The sequence below is a fragment of the Panulirus ornatus genome, chromosome 50 (assembly GCF_036320965.1).
Source record: "Panulirus ornatus isolate Po-2019 chromosome 50, ASM3632096v1, whole genome shotgun sequence".
NCBI lineage: Eukaryota > Metazoa > Arthropoda > Malacostraca > Decapoda > Palinuridae > Panulirus > Panulirus ornatus.
The window spans coordinates 1,601,190-1,622,667 of record NC_092273.1 but is presented as its reverse complement, the minus strand read 5'-3'; the positions used below and the strand labels follow the sequence as shown (position 1 = coordinate 1,622,667).

The 21,478-nt window shown below is 48.6% G+C and overlaps 1 protein-coding gene across 5 annotated transcripts in view; it reads left to right on the top strand.

Moving 5' to 3' along the window:
* shep (alan shepard) overlaps positions 1-21,478 on the top strand; it is a 336,340-nt gene that overhangs the window by 165,406 nt on the left and 149,456 nt on the right. For 3 of the 5 annotated variants that reach the window (XM_071691043.1, XM_071691040.1, XM_071691042.1), the window contains one exon: positions 17,895-18,440. The exons of the other annotated variants lie outside the window; for them this stretch is intronic. In XM_071691043.1, the coding sequence (XP_071547144.1) occupies positions 17,895-18,440 (546 nt within the window). The remainder of the gene's footprint in view (positions 1-17,894; positions 18,441-21,478) is intronic. 5 annotated transcript variants of the gene reach the window in all.

Below are 21,478 nucleotides of genomic sequence, written 5' to 3'. Positions count from 1 at the left end.
TGCCTCCCCCCTCCCTGCACACCCACACTGCCTCCTCCCTTTCCTGCACACCCATACTGCCTCCTGCCAACCCTCTACGCCCACACTGTCTCCTGGCGACCCTGTGGACAGGGTTGGCAGGAAGCATTGTGGGCACACCCACACTGCTTCCTGCCAACCCTGCACACCCACACTGCCGACATTGGTGCCTTCTGCTCACCACACTGCACACCCATACTGCGACATTGGTGCCTTCCACCCACCCTGCACACCCACACTTCGTCCTGCCTACCCTACACACCCACACTGCATCCTGCTCGCACTACTTCCTGCCCATCCTGCACACCCACACTCCCGACATTGGTGCCTTCTGCACAACCACACTGCATCCTGCCTACCCTGCACACCCACACTACCAACAGTGTTGCCTCCTGCCTACCCTGCACACCCACACTACCAACAGTGTTGCCTCCTGCCTACCCTGCACACCCACACTGCCGACATTGGTGCCTCCTGCACACCCTACACACCCACACTGCCTCCTGCCCACCCTGCACACCTACACTACCAACAGTGTTGCCTCCTGCCTACCCTGCACACCCACACTACCAACAGTGTTGCCTCCTGACTACCCTGCACACCCACACTGCCGACTTTGGTGATTCCTTTCCACCATGCATACCCACAATGCCTCCTGCACTCCCACACTGCCTCTTGGACACCCACACTGCCTCCTGCCCACCCTGCACACCCACACTGCCGACAGTGGTGCCTCCTGCCCACCCTGCTAACCCACACTGCCGACATTGGTTCCTTCTGCCCACCCTGCACACCCACACTGCCTACATTGGTGCCTTCTGCCCTCCCTGCACACCCACACTGCCGACATCGGTGCCTCTTGCCCATCCTTCACACCCACACTGCCGACAGAGGTGCCTCCTGCTTACCCTGCACACCCACACTACCAACTGTGGTGCCTCCTGCCCCCCCTGCACACCCACACTGGTGACAGTGTTGCCTCCTGCCCACCCTGCACACCCACACTACCTCCTGCCCACCCTTCACACCCACACTGCCTCCTTCCTACCCTGCACACCCACACTACCAACAGTGGTGCCTCCTGCCCACCCTGCACACCCACACTGCCGACATTGGTGCCTCCTGCCCACCCTGCACACACACACTGCCGACAGTGTTTGCTTCCTGCACACCCACACTGCCTCCTGCCCACCCTTCACACCCATACTATCAACGATGGTGCCTCCTGCCCACCCTGCACACCCACACTACCAACAGTGGTGCCTCCTACCCACACTGCAGACATTGGTGGCTCCTGCCCACCCTGCACACACACTGCCGTCATTGGTGCCTCCTGCCCACCCTACACACCCACACTGCCGACAGTGTTGCCTGCTGCGGACCCTGCACACTCACACTACCAACAGTGGTGCCTCCTGCCCACCCTGCACACCCACACTGCCGACATTGGTGGCTCCTGCCCACCCTGCACACACACTGCCGTCATTGGTGCCTCCTGCCCACCCTACACACCCACACTGCCGACAGTGTTGCCTCCTGCGGACCCTGCACACTCACACTGCCGACAGTGGCGCATCCTGCCCACCATGCACACCCACACTGCCGACATAGGTGCCTTCTGCCCACCCTGCGCTCCCACACTGCCGACATTGGTGTTTCCTACCCACCCTTTAACCCACACTGCCTTCTTCCGACCCTACACACCCACACTATCAACAGTGGTGCCTCCTGCCCACCCTGCACACCCACACTGCCGACATTGGTGCCTCCTGCCCACCCTGCACACCCACACTGCCGACAGTGTTTGCCTCCTGCACACCCACACTGCCTCCTGCCCGCCCTTCACACCCATACTATCAACAGTGGTGCCTCCTGCCCACCCTGCACACCCACACTACCATCAGTGGTGCCTCTTGCCAACACTGTACACCCAAACTGCCGACAATGGTGCCTCCTACCCACACTGCCGACAGTGGTGCATTCTTCTCACCCTGCACACCCACATTGCCGACATTGGTGCCTTCTGCCCACCCTGCACACACACTGCCTCCTGCCCACCCTTCATACCCACACTTCTTTCTGCCCACCCTTCTCACCTACACTACCAACAGTGGTGCCTTCTGCACACCCACACTACCATCAGTGGTGCCTCCTGCCCAGCCTTCACGCCCACACTGCCTCCTGCCTACCCTGCATACCCAGACTTCCTATAGTGGTGCTTCCTGCCCACCCTGAACACCCACACTGCCTCCTGCCCACACCACACACCCACAATGCCTCCTGCCCACACCGTACACCCACACTTCCGACAGTGGTGCCTCTTGCCCACCCTACACACCCACACTACTAACAGTGGTGCCTCCTGCCCACCCTGCACACCCACACTGCAGACGGTGTTGCCTCCTGCCCATCCTGCACACCCATACTACCAATAGTGGTGCCTCCTGCCCACTCTGCGCATCCACACTGCCTCCGGCCCACACTGCCCCCTGTCCACCCTGCACACCCATACTACCGACATTAGTGCCTCCTGCCCACCCGCACGCCCACATTGCCTACAGTAGTTATTCCTGCCCACCCTGCACACCCACACTGCCCAAAGTGGTGCCTCCTGCCCACCCTGCACACCCACACTGCCGACAGTGTTAACTCCTGCCTACCCTGCACACCCACACTGCCGACAGTGTTGCCTCCTGCCTACCCACACTGCCGAGTGTTAACTCCTGCCTACCCTGCACACCCACACTGCCGACAGTGTTGCCTCCTGCCTACCCACACTACCGACAGTGTTATTTCCTGCCTACCCTGCACACCCACACTGCCGACAGTGTTGTTTCGTGCCTATCCAGCCCACCCACACTGCCGACAGTGTTGCCCCCTGCCCATCTTGCACACCCACACTGATGAGTGGAGCCTCCTGCCCACCCTGCACACCCACACTGCCGAAAGTGTTGCCTCCTGCCCACCCTGCACACCGACACTGCCGACAGTGTTGCCTCCTGCCCACCCTGCACACAGACACTACCGACAGTGTTGCCTCCTGCCCACCCAACACACCCACACTGCCGACAGTGTTGCCTCCTGCCCACCCTGCACACCCACACTGCCGACAGTGTTGCCCCCTACCCCCCCTGCACACCCACACTACCGACATTGTTTGCCTCCTGCCCACCCAACACACCCACACTGCCGACAGTGTTGCCTCCTGCCCACCCTGCACACAGACACTACCGACAGTGTTGCCTCCTGCCCACCCTGCACACCCACACTGCCGACCGTGTTGCCTCCTGCCCACCCTGCACACAGACACTACCGACAGTGGTGTCTCCTGCCCACCCTGCACACCCACACTGCCGACAGTGTTGCCTCCTGCCTACCCTGCATACCCACACTAACGACAGTGCTGCCTCCTGCCCACCCTGCACACCCACACTGCCGACAGTGTTGCCTTCTGCCCACCCTACACACGCACACTACCGACAGTTGCCTTCTGCCTACTCTGCACCCCCACAGTACCGACAGTGTTGCCTCCTGCCCACCCCACACACCCACACTGTCTACACTTGCCTCCTGCCCGCCCTGCTTACCCACACTACCGACAGTGTTGCCTCCTGCCCACCCTGCACACCCACACTGCCGACAGTGTTGCCTCCTGCCCACCCTGGACACCCACACTGCTGACACTGTTGCCTCCTGCCCACCCTGGACACCCACACTGCTGACACTGTTGCCTCCTGCCCACCCTGCACACCCACACTGCCGACAGTGTTGCTTCCTGCCCACCCTGCACACCCACACTGCCGACAGTGTTTGCCTCCTGCCCAACCTGCACACCCACACTGCCGACAGTGTTGCCTCCTGCCCACCCTGCACACCTACACTACCGACAGTGTTGCCTCCTGCCCACCCTCACTGCCGACAGTGTTTGCCTCCTGCCCAACCTGCACACCCACACTGCCGACAGTGTTGCCTCCTGTCCACCCTGCACACCCACACTGCCGACAGTGTTGCCTCCTGCACACCAACACTGCCGACGGTGGTGACTCCTGCACACCCACACTGCCGACAGTGTTGCCTCCTGCCCACCCTGCACACCCACACTGATGAGTGGCGCCTCCTGCACACCTTCACTGCCGACAGTGTTGCCTCCTGCCCACCCTGCACACCCACACTTCCGACAGTGTTACCCCCCTGCCCACCCTGCACACCCACACTACCGACAGTGTTTGCCTCCTGCCCACCCTGCACACCCACACTGCCGACAGTGTTGCCTCCTTCCAACACTACACACCCAGGGCACTGCCGACAGTGTTTGCCTCCTGCCTACCCTGCACACCCACACTGCCGACAGTGTTGCCTCCTGCCCACCCTGCACACCCACACTTCCGACAGTGTTACCCCCCTGCCCACCCTGCACACCCACACTGCCGACAGTGTTTGCCTCCTGCCTACCCTGCACACCCACACTGCCGACAGTGTTGCCTCCTGCCCACCCTGCACACCCACACCACCGACAGTGGTGCCTCCTGCCCACCATGCACACCCACGCTACCGACAGTGTTTGCCTCCTGCACACTCTACACACCTTCACTGTTGACATTGTTGCCTCCTGCCCACCCTGCACACCCGCACTGCCGACAGTGTTGCCTCCTGCCTACCCTGCACATCCACACTGCCGACAGTGTTGCCTCCTACGCAAACTGCCGACAGTGTTGCCTCCTTCCTTCCCTGCACACCCACACTACTGACAGTGTTGCCTTCTGCCCACCCTCGCTACCAACAGTATTGCCTCCTGCCCACCCTGCACACTTACACTGCCGACAGTGTTGCCTCCTGCCCACTCTGCGCACTCACACTACCGACAGTGTTGCCTCCTGCTCACCCACACTACCGACATGTTGCCTCCTGCACACCCAAACTGCCGACAGTGTTGCCTCCTTCCTTCCCTGCACACCCACACTACTGACAGTGTTGCCTTCTGCCCACCCTCGCTACCAACGGTGTGCCTCCTGCCCACCCTGCACACTTACACTGCCGACAGTGTTGCCTCCTGCCCACTCTGCGCACCCACACTACCGACAGTGTTGCCTCCTGCTCACCCACACTACCGACATGTTGCCTCCTGCTCACCCTGCACACCCAAACTGCCGACAGTGTTGCCTCTTGCGTCACATCCACTCCTAAACTGCTCTGATTGTTTCTTGTTGTTGTTGTTGTTAAGATATTGTGAATATCTGGTCTTCAGCATTTTGTTCTCCTACCACCCAGGCTGGGCCATATATGTAGTTGGGTTGGAATGTTGGTCAAGTAAACTATTAGGTGGTATTGTAGCCTGACTGAACATGTCAGGTATTGTACATGCTACCGTTGGTTCTCTGATAACAGGCAATGTGCGGAAGATTCGTGGGCCTCGCACGTTTAAGGCAAATATTTGTGCATATCCCAACATTTCATTGTAAAGGTAGTATTCGTAGTAGTATTTTGGGATTTTTAGGTAGATAGATAGATAGATAGATGATATGTGTCGCTTATATGTACTTCAGTTAATGTAAGTAACTTGAAACTTTGGGTCAGTGTTCAGTCATTATTTCCTTAACACATGGTACACTGGCTGCAGAAATATCTATTCCACCATACATTTTCAAAGGCGATGTCACACTTACATTTTAGTATGTTGTCATCTCTGCTTTGGCCTTGATTATTTACAAATATCTGTAGATATTTAGGCATAAAATTGGCATGGTTGCTGAAGTATTATAGATCCGTGTAGGGTAATGATAATGAGGAGAGAGACACTGTTGTAGTAGTAGGATCATGATAATGAGGAGAGACACTCACTGTTGCAGTAGTAGGGTCATGATAATGAGGCGAGACACTCACTGTTGTAGTAGTATGGTCATGATAATGAGGAGAGACACTGTCAATTAACACGTAATCCAATAACGCTCTCTGGCCATCTCTCCAACTTACATACATATACTTATGTATGTCTCTCTTTTGAAACCAGGTATTCCCAATCACCAGTCCTTCTTCAGCTCACAGATCTACAAGTTCTTCACCGTTTCCAACACTGAACACCCTATGTACACCAGTTATACCCTCAACTGCCACATTACCAACCTTTGCATTCAACCCATCACTATAACCTGGTCTCGTGCATCAGAGCTGCTAACACACTCACTTGGCTGCTCCAAAAACACTTGCCTCATGATCTTTCTTCTTATGACCAGGTGCATAGGCACCAATAATCACCCATCTCTCTCCATCCACTTTCAGATTTACCCATATCAATCTAGAGTTTACTTTCTTACACTCATATCATATACCACCAAAACTCCTGCTTCAGGAGCAGTGCTACTTCTTCCTTTGCTCTTGTCCTCTCACCAACCCTGACTTTGCTCCTAAGACATTCCCAAACCACTCTTCCCCTTTACCCTTAAGCTTCGTTTCACTCAGAGCCAAAACATCCAGATTCCTTTCCTTGAACATACTACCTATCTCTCCTTTTTTCTCATCTTGGTTACATCCATCCACATTCAGACACCCCAATCTGAGCCTTTGAGGAGAATGAGCACTCCTCGCATGACTCCTTGTTTCCCCTTTTAGAAAGTTGAAATACAAGGACTACATACTTGTCCTTCTCTCCAAAACTCTTGCATGTACCTCCCTAACCACCCCATCCATAAACAAATTAAACAAGCTTGAGGACATCACACACCCCTGTCGCAGACCAACATTCACTGGGAACCAATCAGTATCCTCTCTTCCTACTCATATACATGCCTTACCTCCTTGGTAAAAACTTTTCACTGCTTCTAGCAACTTACCTCACACACCATATACTCTTAAAACCTTCCACAAAGCATCTCTGTCAACTCTATCATATACCTTCTCCAGATCCGTAAATGCTACATACAAATCCATTTGTTTTTTTAAGTATTTCTCACATCCATTCTTCAAAGCAAACACCCGATCCACACATCCTCAACCACTTTGCCGATTATGCAGCTCTAGTGGCTGATTCCTGTGAGAAACTGCATGTTGATGACTGAGTTTGGAAAATGTGTGAAAGAAAGTTGAAAGTAGTTGTGAATAAGAGCAAGGTTATTAGGTTCAGTAGAATTTAGGGACAAGTTGATTGGAATGTAAGTTTGAATGGAGAAAAACTGGAGGAAGTGAAGTGTTTTAGATATATGGGAGTTGACTTAGAAACGAATGGAATCATGGAAGCGGAGGTGAGTCACAGGGTGGGGAAGGGGGTGAAGGTTCTTGGAGCAGTGAAGAATGTGTGGAAGGAGAGAACAGTATCTCGGAGAGCAAAAATGGGTATATTTGAAGAAACAGTGGTTCTGACAATGTTATATATGGTTGCAAGGCGTAGGCTATAGATAGGGTTGTGCGGAGGAGGGTAGATGTGTTGGAAATGAGATGCTTGAGGACAGTATGTGTTGTGAGGTGGTTTGAGTAAGTAATGAAAGGGCAAGAGAGATATGTGGTAATAAAAAGAGTGTGGTTGAGAGAGCAGGTGTATTGAAATGGTTTGGTCTCTTGGAGAGAATGAGTGAGGAAAGATTTACAAAGAGGATATATGTGTCAGAGGTGGAAGGAACAAGAAGTGGGAGACCAAATTGGAGGTGGAAGGATGGAGTGAAAATGATTTTGAGTGATTGGGACCTGAACATACAGGAGGGTGAAAGGTGTGCAAGGAATAGAGTGAATTGGAACGATGTGGTATACCGGGGTCAACATATTGTCAATGGATTGAACCAGGGCATGTGAAGCGTCTAGGGTAAATCATGGAAAGTTTTGTGGGGCCTAGATGTGGAAAGGGAGCTGTGGTTTTGGTGCATTACACATGACAACTGAATGTGAACAAATGTGGCCTTTGTTGTCTTTTCCTAGTGCTACCTCACGCATGCGAGGGAAGGGGGGGCTGCCATTTCATGTGTGGTGGGGTGACGATGGGAATGGATGAAGGCGGCAAGTAAGAATATGTATATGTATAAATATTCCTATGCTTAATCGCCATCTCCTACGTTAGTGAGGTAGCGCAGGGAGACAGACAAAAGAATGGCCCAACCCACCCACATACACATGTATATACATACATGCCCACACATGCACATATACATACCTATACATTTCAAGGTAAACCTGCATATGCATACACAGACATGTACATATATACACATGTACATATTCATACTTGCTGCCTTTATTCTTTCCCGTCGCAACCCTGCCACACATGAAGTAGCATCCCCCTCCCCTAGCGAGGTAGCACTAGGAAAAGACAAAAGGCCACATTCGTTCACTCATTCTCTAGCTGTCATGTGTAATGCATATATATATATATATATATATGCATCCAGGCCCCATAAAGGTTTCCATAGTTTACCGTAGACACTTCACATGCCCTGGTTCAATCCATTAACAACACGTCGACCCTGGTATACCACATCGTTCCAGTTCACTCTATTCCTTGCATGCCTTTCACCCTCCTGTCTGTTCAGGACCAGATTGCCCAAAATCTTTTTCACTCCATCCTTCCACCTCCAATTTGTTCTCCTGCTTTTCCTTGTTCCCTCCACCTCTGACACATATATCCTCTTTGTCAATCTTTCCTCACACATTCTCTCAGTATGTCCAATCCCTTTCAACACACCCTCTTCTGCTCTCTCAACCCCACTCTTTTTGTTACCACACATCTCTCTTACCCTTTCATTACTCACTCGATTAAACCACCTCACACTACATATTGTCCTCAAACATTTAATTTCCAACACATCCCCCCCTCCTTCACACAACCCCATCTACAGCCCCTGCCTCTCAACCATATAACATTGTTGGAACCACTGTTCCTTCAAACATACCCATTTTTCTCTCTGAGATAATGTTCTCGTCTTCCACACATTCTTCTTCACTCCCAGAACCTTCACCCCCTCCCTCACCCTGTGACTCACTTCCCCTTCCATAGTTCCATCTGCTGCTGAGTCCACTTCCAGATATCTAAAACACTTCACTTCCTCCACTTTTTCTCCATTCAAACTTACCTCCCAGTTAAATTGTCCCTCAACCCTACTGAACCTAATGGCCTTACTCTTATTCACTTTTATTCTGAGCTTTCTTCTTTCACACACTTTACCAAACTCAGTGACCAACTTCAGCAGTTTTTCACCCAAATCAGCCACCAGTGCTGTATCATCAGGGAACAACAATTGACTTACTTCCCAAGGCCTCTCATCCACAACAGAGTGCATACTTGTCCCTCTCTCCAAAACTCTTGCATTCACCTCCATAAACACCCCATCCATAAACAAATTTAACAACTACAGAGATATTATGCATCCCTACTGCGCACCAATATTCACTGGGAACCAATCACTCTCCTCTCTTCCTACTCGTACACATGCCTTACATCCTTTGTAAAAACTTTTCACTGCTTCTAGCAACTTACCTCCCACACCATATATACTCTTAAAACCTTCCACAAAGCATCCCTATCAACCCTATCATGTGCCTTCTCCAGATCCATAAATGCTACATACAAATCCATATGTTTTTTAAGTATTTCTTGCATACATTCTTCAAAGCAAACACCTGATCCATACATCCTCTGCCACTTCTGAAACCACACGCTCTTTTCCAGTCAGATGCTCTGTACATGCCTTTACCCTCTCAATCAATGCCCTCCCATATGATTTCCCAGGAATACTCAACAAACTTATGTCTCTGTAATTTGAACACTCACTTTTGTCCCCTTTGCCTTTGTACAATGACACTATGCATGCTTTCTGCCAATCCTCAGGCACTTCACCATGATCCATACATACAGTGAATATCCTTACCAACCAATCAACACGGTCACCATTCCACTGCAATACCATTCAAACCCGCCATCCTGCCAGCTGTCATCTTCCGCAGAGCATTCACTACCTCCTTTCTGTTTACCTAACCATTCTCCCTGACCCCTCTCACTTTGCACACCACCCCAACCAAAACACCCTATATCTGCCACTCTGTCATCAAACACATTCATCTAACCTTCAAAATACTCTCTCTATCTTCTCACTACATCACTACTTGTTATTACCTCCCCATTTGCCCCCTTCACTGATATTCTCATTTGTTCTCTTGTCTTACGCACGTTATTTACCTCTTTCCAAAACATCTTTTTATTCTCCCTAAAATTCAATGATGCCCTCTTACCCCAACTCTCATTTGCCCTCTTTTTCACCTCTGGCACCTTTCTCTTGACCTGCTTCCTCTTCTTTTATACATCTCCCAGTCATTTGCACTACTTCCCTGCAAAAATCATAGAAATACATGCTATATTAGTAAAATAAAAGTTAGTTGTAAAAATACATGCTGCAGTTGTAAATTCTCAAGCTATAGAAGTAAACATACATGATACTGTATTAAAGTGCAAGGCACTAAGCAAAAATTCATGTCTTTTTAGTAGAAATACATGCTGCAGTGGTGAAAGTACATACAGCAGTAGTAGAAATACATGCTACAGTAGTAAAATACAAGTTACAGTAGTAAAAACATGCCGTAGTGTTAAAATTACATGCAACAGTAGTAAGATTACATGCTACAGTAGTAAAATACAAGTTACAGTAATAAAAATACATGCTGTAGTATTAAAATGTCATATAGTAATAAAAGTATATGCTACAGTGGTAAAATAAATGCTACAGTAGTAAAGATACAAATAAAATACATGCTGCAGTAATACAATTCTTGTTACTGTAGTAAAATACTTGATACTTTAGTAGAATACATGCTACGGTAGTAAAATACATGCTACAGCAGTAAAGTACATGCTGCAATAATAAAATACATGCTACTGTCGTAAGATACATGCTACAGCAGTAAAGTACATGCTGCAATAGTAAAATACATGCTACTGTAGTAAAATACATGCTGTAGTATTAAAATACTTGCTACTGTAACAAGTAAAGTACATGCTACAGTAGTAAGATACATAATACAATAGTAAAATTTTTGCTACTCTAGTAAGATACATGCAACAGTAGTAAAATACTTATTACTGTAGTAAAGTACTTGTTACTGTAGTACAGTTCATGCTACATTAGTAAAATACTTGATATTGTTGTAAAGTACATGCTTCAGTAGTAAAATACTTGCTGCAGTAGTAAAATTCTTGCTTCAGTAGTAAAACTCTTGCTACTGTAGTAAAGTACATGCTACAGTAGTAAAATATATGCTACAGTAATAAAATATTTGATACTGTAGTAAAATAAATGCTACAGTAGTAAGATATTTGATACTGTAGTAAAATATATGCTACAGTAGTAAAATACTTGCTGCTGAAGTAGAATACTTGTACAGTAGTAAAATACATGATACAGTATAAAATACATGCTGCAGTAGTAAAATGCATGCCACAGTAGTAAAATACTTGCTACTGTAGTAAAAGTACTTGATACTGTAGTAAAGTACTTGAAACTGTAGTAAAGTACTTGCTACTGTAGTAAAATACTTGATACTTTAGTGAAATACATGATACAGTAGTGAAGTACATGATACAGTAGTAAAATACATGATACAGTTTTAAATTACTTGATACTGTAGTAAAATACATGCCTCAGTAGTAAAATGCATCCTGCTGTAGTAAGATACTTGCTACTGTAGTAAAATACTTGCTGCAGTAGTAGAATACATGATACAGTATAAAATACATGCTGCAGTAGTAAAATACATGCTATAGTAGTAAAATACTTGATACTTTAGTGAAATACATGATACTGTAGTAAAATACCTGATACAGTTGTAGATTTCTTGATACAGTAGTAAAATACATGCCTCAGCAGTAAAATACATCCTGCTGTAGTAAAATTCTTGCTACTGTAGTAAAATACTTGCTATTTTAATAAAATACATGCTACTGTAGTAAAATATATGCTACAGTAGTAAAATATTTGCTACTGTAGTAAAATACATGCTTCAGTAGTAAAATACATGCTTTAATAGTAAAATACATGCTGTTGTGGTGAAATACATGCTGCAGTAGTGAAATACATGCTGCTGTAGTGAAATACATGCTGCTGTAGTGAAATACATGCTGCTGTAGTGAAATACTTGCTATAGTAGTAAATACTCGCTGCTGTAGTAAAATACTTGCTTCAGTAGTAAAATACTTGCCACTTTTGTAAAATATATGCTACAGTAGTGAAATACTTGATACTGTCATAAAATACTTGCTACTTTAGTAAAATACTTGCTCCTGTACTAAAATAAATGCTACTGTAATAAAAACACATTCTACATTATTTTTTTTTATTTGAGAAAATGTCATAGAATAAGGATATATTGTAAGGTTGATTGTTTTTTGCTGGATGTGGGAATATAAGCAAGTTCAAGTCAGAACTTGGTGACCTACTTTGATAGATAAAACTCACAGGTTAAGATTTTTGTACATACTGAAGTGTATGACAAATTTCATCAAGATCAGCAAGGTTATGCAAAACATGAATGTTCTGTTTTGTTTAATATCATACAGAATTAAGGAGGTGATATACTTGGTATATTAGACAATATTGTAGTGGTAGTTAATCATAATTGAAGACAGTATTTTAGTGATAGTAAATCATAATTAAAGACAACATTGTAGTGATAGTAAATCATAATTGAAGATGGAAATTTTTGTGGTCCTACTTGTAGCTGAACCACAAGGGATGTCAACATTGTATGCAGCACATTTGAAGTCCCATCTTGTTTACTTAAGCTTGATATACTAGATACACACATATGACTAACGAGGTTGTGGCCGCCATAAGTGGTAACATTGATCAACATCAGGTTGTTGTGGCCACCATTACCATCAGCATTAACAATGATCAACCCCATGTTGTGGTGGCCACAATTACCATTAGTGGTAACATTGATAACCAGTTTGTGGTCACTGTTACCACCAGTGGTGATGATCAACCTAAGGTTGTGGCCACCATTACCAACAGTGGTAACAATGATCAATCTCATGTTCTAGCCACCATTACCATCAGTTGTGGCAATGATCAACCTCAGGTTGCTCTGGCCAACATTACCGTCAGTGGTAGAAATTATCAACCTCAGGTTGTTGTGGCCACCATTACCATCGGTGGTAACAGTGATCAACCTCAGGATGTTATCGCCACCATCAGTGGTAACTATGATCAACCTCAGGTTGTTGTGGCCACAATTACCATTAGAGGTAACATTGATAACCTCAGGTTGTGGCAACAATTACCATCAGTGGTAACAATTATCAACAGGTTGTTATGTCCACCTTCAGTCGTAACAGTGATCAACCTCAGGTGGTTGTAGCCACCATTACCATCAGTGATGATCAACCTCACGTTGTGATGGCCACCATTACCATCAGTGGAAACAATAAATCACCTCAGGTTGTTGTGGCCACCATCAATAGTAACTGATAAACCTCAGGTTGTTGTGGCCACAATTTCCATCAGTGGTAATTGATTAACCTCAGGTTGTGGCCACCATCAGTGGTAACAACGATCAACCTCAGGTTGTTGTGGCCACCATTACCATAATTGGTAGCAGTGATCAACCTCAGGTTGTTGTGGCCACCATCAGTGGTAACCATGATCAACCTCAGGTTGTGGCAACCGTCTTTGGTAACAATGATCAACCTCATGTTATGCCTACCATCAGTGGTAACCATGATCAACCTCAGGTTGTTGTAGCCACTATCATTGTTAGCAATGATCAACCTCATGTTATGCCTACCATCAGTGGTAACCATGATCAACCTCAAGTTGTTGTGGCCACCCATGATCAACCTCAGGTTGTGGCAACCGTCTTTGGTAACAATGATCAACCTCAGGTTGTTGTAGCCACTATCATTGTTAGCAATGATCAACCTCATGTTATGCCTACCATCAGTGGTAACCATGATCAACCTCAAGTTGTTGTGGCCACCATCAGTGGTAACCATGATCAACCTCAGGTTGTGGCAACCGTCTTTGGTAACAATGATCAACCTCAGGTTGCTATGGCCACCATTACCATCATTGGTAACATTAACCAACCTAAGGTTGGGGGCCACCATTAACTTTATTGGTAACAATGACCAGCCTCAGGTTGTTGTGGCCACAATTACCATCAGTGGTAACAATGATCACCGTCAGATTGTGGCGGCCGCCATAAGTTGTAACCATGATCAGCCTCAGGTTGTGGTAACCATGATCAACCTCAGGTTGTGGCCACCATTACCATCAGTGGTAACCATGATATCCCCAGGTTATGGCCACCATTACCATCAGTTGTAACCTTTTTCTACCTCAGGTTGTGGCTACCATCCGCGGTAACGTTACCATGATCTACTTCATGTTGTTGTGGCCACCATAAGTTGTAACCATGATCAACCTCAGTTTGTTTTGACCACCATTACCATCAGTGGTAATAGTGATCAACCTCATGTTGTTGTGGCCACCATTACCATCATTGGTAACAATGACCACCCTCAGATTGTTGTGGCCACCATCAGTGGTAACAATGATCGACCTCAGATTGTTGTGGCCACCATCAGTGGTAACCATGATCCACGTCAGGTTGTAGCCACCATCATTGGTAACCATGATCCACGTCAGGTTGTGGCCATCATAGTTGTAATCATGATCAACCTCAGGTTTTGGTCACCATCCTTGGTAACCATGATCTACCTCAGGTTGTGGCTACCGTAGTTGTAACCATGATCAACCTCAGGTTGTGGCCACCATCAGTGGTAACTATGATCTACCTCAGATTGTGGCCACCATCTGTGTTAACCATGATCTGCCTCAGGTTGTGACCACCATAAGTTGTAACCATGATCAACCTCCGGTTGTGGCCACCATTACCATCAGTGGTAACCATTATCAACCCCAAGTTGTGGCCACAATCAGTGGTAACAATGATCTACCTCAGGTTGTTGTGACCACCCTAAGTTGTAACCATGATCAACCTCAGGTGGTGGCCACCAGTTGTAACCATGATCTACCTCAGGTTGCAGCCAACGTAATTTGTGACCATGATCAACCTCAGGTTGTGGCAACCATCAGTGGTAACCATGATCTACCTCAGGTTATGGCCACCATAGTTGTAACTGTGATCAACCTCAGGTTGTGGCCACCATTACCATCAGTTGTAACCATGATCTACCTCAGGTTGTGGCCACCATCATTGGTAACCATGATCTACCTCAGGTTGTGACCACCATAGTTGTAACCATGATCAACCTCAGGTTGTGGCCACTATCTGTGGTAACCATGATCTAAGGTTGTTGTGGCCACCATGATTTGTAACCTTGATCAACCTCAGGTTGTGGCCACCATCAGTTGTAACCATGATCTACCTCAGGTTGTGGCCACCATCAGTGGCAACCATGAGCTACCTCAGGTTGTGGTCATCATTACCATCAGTGGTAACCATGATCAACCTCAGGTTGTGGCCACCAACATTGGTAACTATGATCTACCTCAGGTTGTGGCCACCATCATTGGTAACCATGATCAACCTCAGGTTGTGGCCACCATCAGTGGTAACCATGATCTTCCTCAGGTTGTGGCCACCATCATTGGTAACCATGATCTTCCTCAGGTTGTGGCCACCATCATTGGTAACCATGATCTACCTCAGGTTGTGGCCACCAACATTGGTAACTATGATCTACCTCAGGTTGTGGCCACCATCATTGGTAACCATGATCAACCTCAGGTTGTGGCCACCATCAGTGGTAACCATGATCTACCTCAGGTTGTGGCCACCATCATTGGTAACCATGATCTTCTTCAGGTTGTGGCCACCATCATTGGTAACCATGATCTACCTCAGGTTGTGGCCACCATCATTGGTAACCATGATCTACCTCAGGTTGTGGCCACCATCATTGGTAACCATGATCAACCTCAGGTTGTGGCCACCATCAGTGGTAACCATGATGTACCTCAGGCTGTTGTGGTCACCATAAGTTATAATCATGATCAACCTCATGCTGTTGTGGCCACCATCACTTGTAACTATGATCTACCTCAGGTTGTGGCCACCGTCAGTGGCAACCATGATCTAGTTCAGGTTGTGGCCATCATTACCATCAGTGGTAACCATGATCAACCTCAGGTTGTGGCCACCATCATTGGTAACCATGATCTACCTCAGGTTGTGGCCAACAATTTATAACCATGATCAACCTCATGTTGTGGCCACCATTAATGGTAACCATGATCCACCTTAGGTAGTTGTGGGCACCATAAGTTGCAATCATGATCTTCCTCAGGTTGTGGCCACCATCATTGGTAACCATGATCTACCTCAGGTTGTGGCCAACAATTTATAACTATGATCAACCTCATGTTGTGGCCACCATTAATGGTAACCATGATCCACCTTAGGTTGTTGTGGGCACCATAAGTTGTAATCATGATCTTCCTCAGGTTGTGGCCACCATCATTGGTAACCATGATCTACCTCAGGTTGTGGCCACCATCATTGGTGACCATGATCTACCTCAGGTTGTGGCCACCATCATTGGTAACCATGATCTTCCTCAGGTTGTGGCCACCATCATTGGTAACCATGATCTTCCTCAGGTTGTGGCCACCATCATTGATAACCATGATCTACCTCAGGTTGTGGCCAACAATTTATAACCATGATCAACCTCATGTTGTGGCCACCATTAATGGTAACCATGATCTACCTCAGGTTGTGGCCACCATCATTGGTAACCATGATCTACCTCAGGTTGTGGCCACCATCATTGGTAACCATGATCTACCTCAGGTTGTGGCCACCATCATTGGTAACCATGATCTTCCTCAGGTTGTGGCCACCATCATTGGTAACCATGATCTACCTCAGGTTGTGGCCACCATCATTGGTAACCATGATCTACCTCAGGTTGTGGCCACCATCATTGGTAACCATGATCTACCTCAGGTTGTGGCCACCATCATTGGTAACCATGATCTACCTCAGGTTTTGGCCACCATCATTGGTAACCATGATCTACCTCAGGTTGTGGCCACCATCATTGGTAACCATGATCTTCCTCAGGTTGTGGCCACCATCATTGGTAACCATGATCTACCTCAGGTTGTGGCCACCATCATTGGTAACCATGATCTACCTCAGGTTGTGGCCACCATCATTGGTAACCATGATCTACCTCAGGTTGTGGCCACCATCATTGGTAACCATGATCTTCCTCAGGTTGTGGCCACCATCATTGGTAACCATGATCTACCTCAGGTTGTGGCCACCATCATTGGTAACCATGATCTACCTCAGGTTTTGGCCACCATCATTGGTAACCATGATCTACCTCAGGTTGTGGCCACCATCATTGGTAACCATGATCTTCCTCAGGTTGTGGCCACCATCATTGGTAACCATGATCTACCTCAGGTTGTGGCCACCATCATTGGTAACCATGATCTACCTCAGGTTGTGGCCACCATCATTGGTAACCATGATCTACCTCAGGTTGTGGCCACCATCATTGGTAACCATGATCTTCCTCAGGTTGTGGCCACCATCATTGGTAACCATGATCTACCTCAGGTTGTGGCCACCATCATTGGTAACCATGATCTTCCTCAGGTTGTGGCCACCATCATTGGTAACCATGATCTACCTCAGGTTGTGGCCACCATCATTGGTAACCATGATCTACCTCAGGTTGTGGCCAACATGATTTGTAATCATGATCAACCTTAGGTTGCTTCCACCAAATGTTGTAACCATGATCTACCTCGGGTTATAGTGGCCACCATCACTTGTAACCGTGATCAACCTCACTTAATGTACCCTGTCATAATTGTATTTTAGTTTTAGTTTGTAGTAGTAATGTTAATGGTTTGTTTTGGTTGCAGGCAAGTAATGGTCCGCGACCTGGCTATCCCCAGGGCCACGTGGGGGGCGGCCCACCTGGCAAGGGAGGGCGGCCCCCCCCGTCCAACCCAGGGTCAGGTCCTGCTGCTGTACAGTATAGACACGCCCCCCACACATCCCACGCCCCACCGCCCCAACAACATCAACCACCCACAGGGCCACCCCAGCAGGCCCCCCCTGGGCCACACCACCACCACCACCACCACCACCAGCAGCAGCAGCAGCAGCAGGGACCGCAGCAGCAGCAGCCTCAGCAGCAGCAGGCAAGCACAGCACAGTGGGTGGGTCCCAGCCCACAGCAGAAGGCACAGCACTCGCAACCGCAGCAACCACAGCAGCAGTCAGGTGGACCACAGCAACAGCAGGGGCCACAGCCAAGTGGGGGCAGTGGGGTGGGTGGTGGTGGCCCACAGTACAGTGGGGTGAGGTATCCTGGGCCACACTCCGGGCCACACTCAGGACAACAACACCAAGGGGTGTCACAGCCACCAGCCTCCTACCCGCTACCATCAACCTACCACACCCAGGTATGTAGCACTCCCCTGGCCTCCTTCCTAGCCACTGGTGGTGGGCTTAGCCATCTGCCGCTCCTCCTGACCTGCTGGTACGCTTCGTAATCCCTTGCCACTGGACCTGACCTGGAGGTAGGTAGGGTTCGTAATCCCCTGCCACTGGACCTGACTTGATGGAAGGGTTCGTGATCCTTTGCCCCTGGCTCTGACCTGCTGGTGGGGTTCGTAATCCCCTGCCATTGGACCTCATCTCCTGATGGGGTTCGTAATCCCCTGCCACTGGCCCTGACCTGCCGATGGGGTTAGCCATCCCCTGCCACTGAACCTGACTTGATGGTAGGGGTTCGTAATCATCTGCCACTGGACCAGACCTGGTGATAGGGGTTTGTAATCCGCTGCCACTGGACCTGACCTAGTGGTGGGGTTGGGTTCATAATCCCCTGCCAGTGGACCTGACCTGGTGGAAGGGGTTCGTAGTCCGCTGCCACTGGACCTGTTTCTGGACATGACCAGGTGATAGGGGTTCGTAATCCGCTGTCACTGGACCTGACCTAGTGGTAGGGGTTCGTAATCCTCTGCCATTGGACCTGACCTTGTGGTAGGGTTCGTATTCCCCTGCCACTGGACTTGACCTGGTGTTGGGATTAGTCATCCATTGCCACTGGCTCTGACCTGCTGGTGGGGTTCGTAATCCCCTGCCATTGGACCTCATCTCCTGATGGGGTTCGTAATCCCCTGCCACTGACCCTGACCTGGTGTTGGGGGTTAGCCATCCTTTGCCACTGGACCTGACCTGGTGGTAGGGTTCGTAATCCCCTGCCACTGGCCCTGACCTGGTGTTGGGATTAGTCATCCATTGCCACTGGAACTGACCTGGTGGTGGGGTTCGTAATCCCCTGCCACTGGCCTTAACCTCTTTGTGGGCTTGCCATTAGTGCTGTGGTTCCCCAACATGTCTGACACGTGAAGCGGGGATGTTGTTATTGTGGGACAGGAAGGAGTAGATTAATGTTTACCATCAGTGGTTCTCACTGTGACAACGTGTCCTTCTCTCCCTCTCCTGTATACCCACACAACGATGTGCCCCTCCCTTCCATTTACACTCACATGACTACTGTTCCCTCCCTGCTCTGTACCCTTACACGACCACTACTCCATCCCTCACCTGTACTCGCACATGACCACTAGACCCTTCTTCCCTGTACTCACATGACTATTAAACCCTCCTTCCCTGTACTCACATAACCACTAGACCCTCCCTTCACTGTACTCACATGATGACTAGACCCTCCCTCCATTGTCCTAAGATGACCAAAAAGATCCTCCCTCCCCTGTACTCACGTGACCAATAGTCCCTCCCTCCCCTGTACTCACATGACCACTAGTCCCTCCCTCCCTTGTACTCACATGACCACTAGTCCCTCCCTCCCCTGTACTCACATGACCACTAGTCCCTCCCTCCCCTGTACTCACATGACCACTAGTCCCCCCCTCCCCTGTACTCACATGACCACTAGTCCCCCACCTCCCCTGTACTCACATGACCACTAGTCCCCCCCTCCCCTGTACTCACATGACCACTAGTCCCCCCCCTCCCCTGTACTCACATGACCACTAGTCCCCCCCTCCCCTGTACTCACATGACCACTAGTCCCTCCCTCCCCTGTACTCACATGACCACTAGTCCCTCCCTTCCTTGTACTCACATGACCACTAGTCCCCCCCTCCCCTGTACTCACATGACCACTAGTCCCTCCCTTCCTTGTACTCACATGACCACTAGTCCCCCCCCTCCCCTGTACTCATATGACCACTAGTCCCCCCCTCCCCTATACTCACATGACCACTAGTCCCTCCCTTCCTTGTACTCACATGACCACTAGTCCCCCCCTCCCCTGTACTCACATGACCACTAGTCCCTCCCTTCCCTGTACTCACATGACCACCAGTTCCCCCCTCCCCTGTACTCACATGACCACTAGTCCCCCCCTCCCCTGTACTCACATGACCACTAGTCCCCCCCTCCCCTGTACTCACATGACCACTAGTCCCCCCCTCCCCTGTACTCACATGACCACTAGTCCCCCCCTCCCCTGTACTCACATGACCACTAGTCCCTCCCTCCCCTGTACTCACATGACCACTAGTCCCTCCCTTCCTTGTACTCACATGACCACTAGTCCCCCCCCTCCCCTGTACTCACATGACCACTAGTCCCTCCCTTCCTTGTACTCACATGACCACTAGTCCCCCCCCTCCCCTGTACTCACATGACCACTAGTCCCTCCCTTCCTTGTACTCACATGACCACTAGTCCCCCCCTCCCCTGTACTCACATGACCACTAGTCCCCCCCTCCCCTGTACTCACATGACCACTAGTCCCCCCCTTCCTTGTACTCACATGACCACTAGTCCCTCCCCTCCCCTGTACTCACATGACCACTATGATCTCTGAGTTAGACCGTCATGTTCATCACTTAGGTAAGGTGTCTTCTTGCATGAGTGTATATTCCTCCATTGTATAAGTGTGACATTATGCTTCTCTCAAAGTAACATAATGAGGAGTAATATAACAAGTGGGGTATGTGCACACTATCTTCACCACACACTGTAATATAACAAGTGGGGTATGTGCACACTATCTTCACCACACACTGTAATATAACAAGTGGGGTATGTGCACACTATCTTCACCACACACTGTAATATAACAAGTGGGGTATGTGCACACTATCTTCACCACACACTGTAATATAACAAGTGGGGTATGTGCACACTATCTTCACCACACACTGTAATATAACAAGTGGGGTATGTGCACACTATCTTCACCACACACTGTAATATAACAAGTGGGGTATGTGCACACTATCTTCACCACACACTGTAATATAACAGTGGGGTATGTGCACACTATCTTCACCACACTGTAATATAACAGTGGGGTATGTGCACACTATCTTCACCACACACTGTAATATAACAAGTGGGGTATGTGCACACTATCTTCACCACACACTGTAATATAACAAGTGGGGTATGTGCACACTAT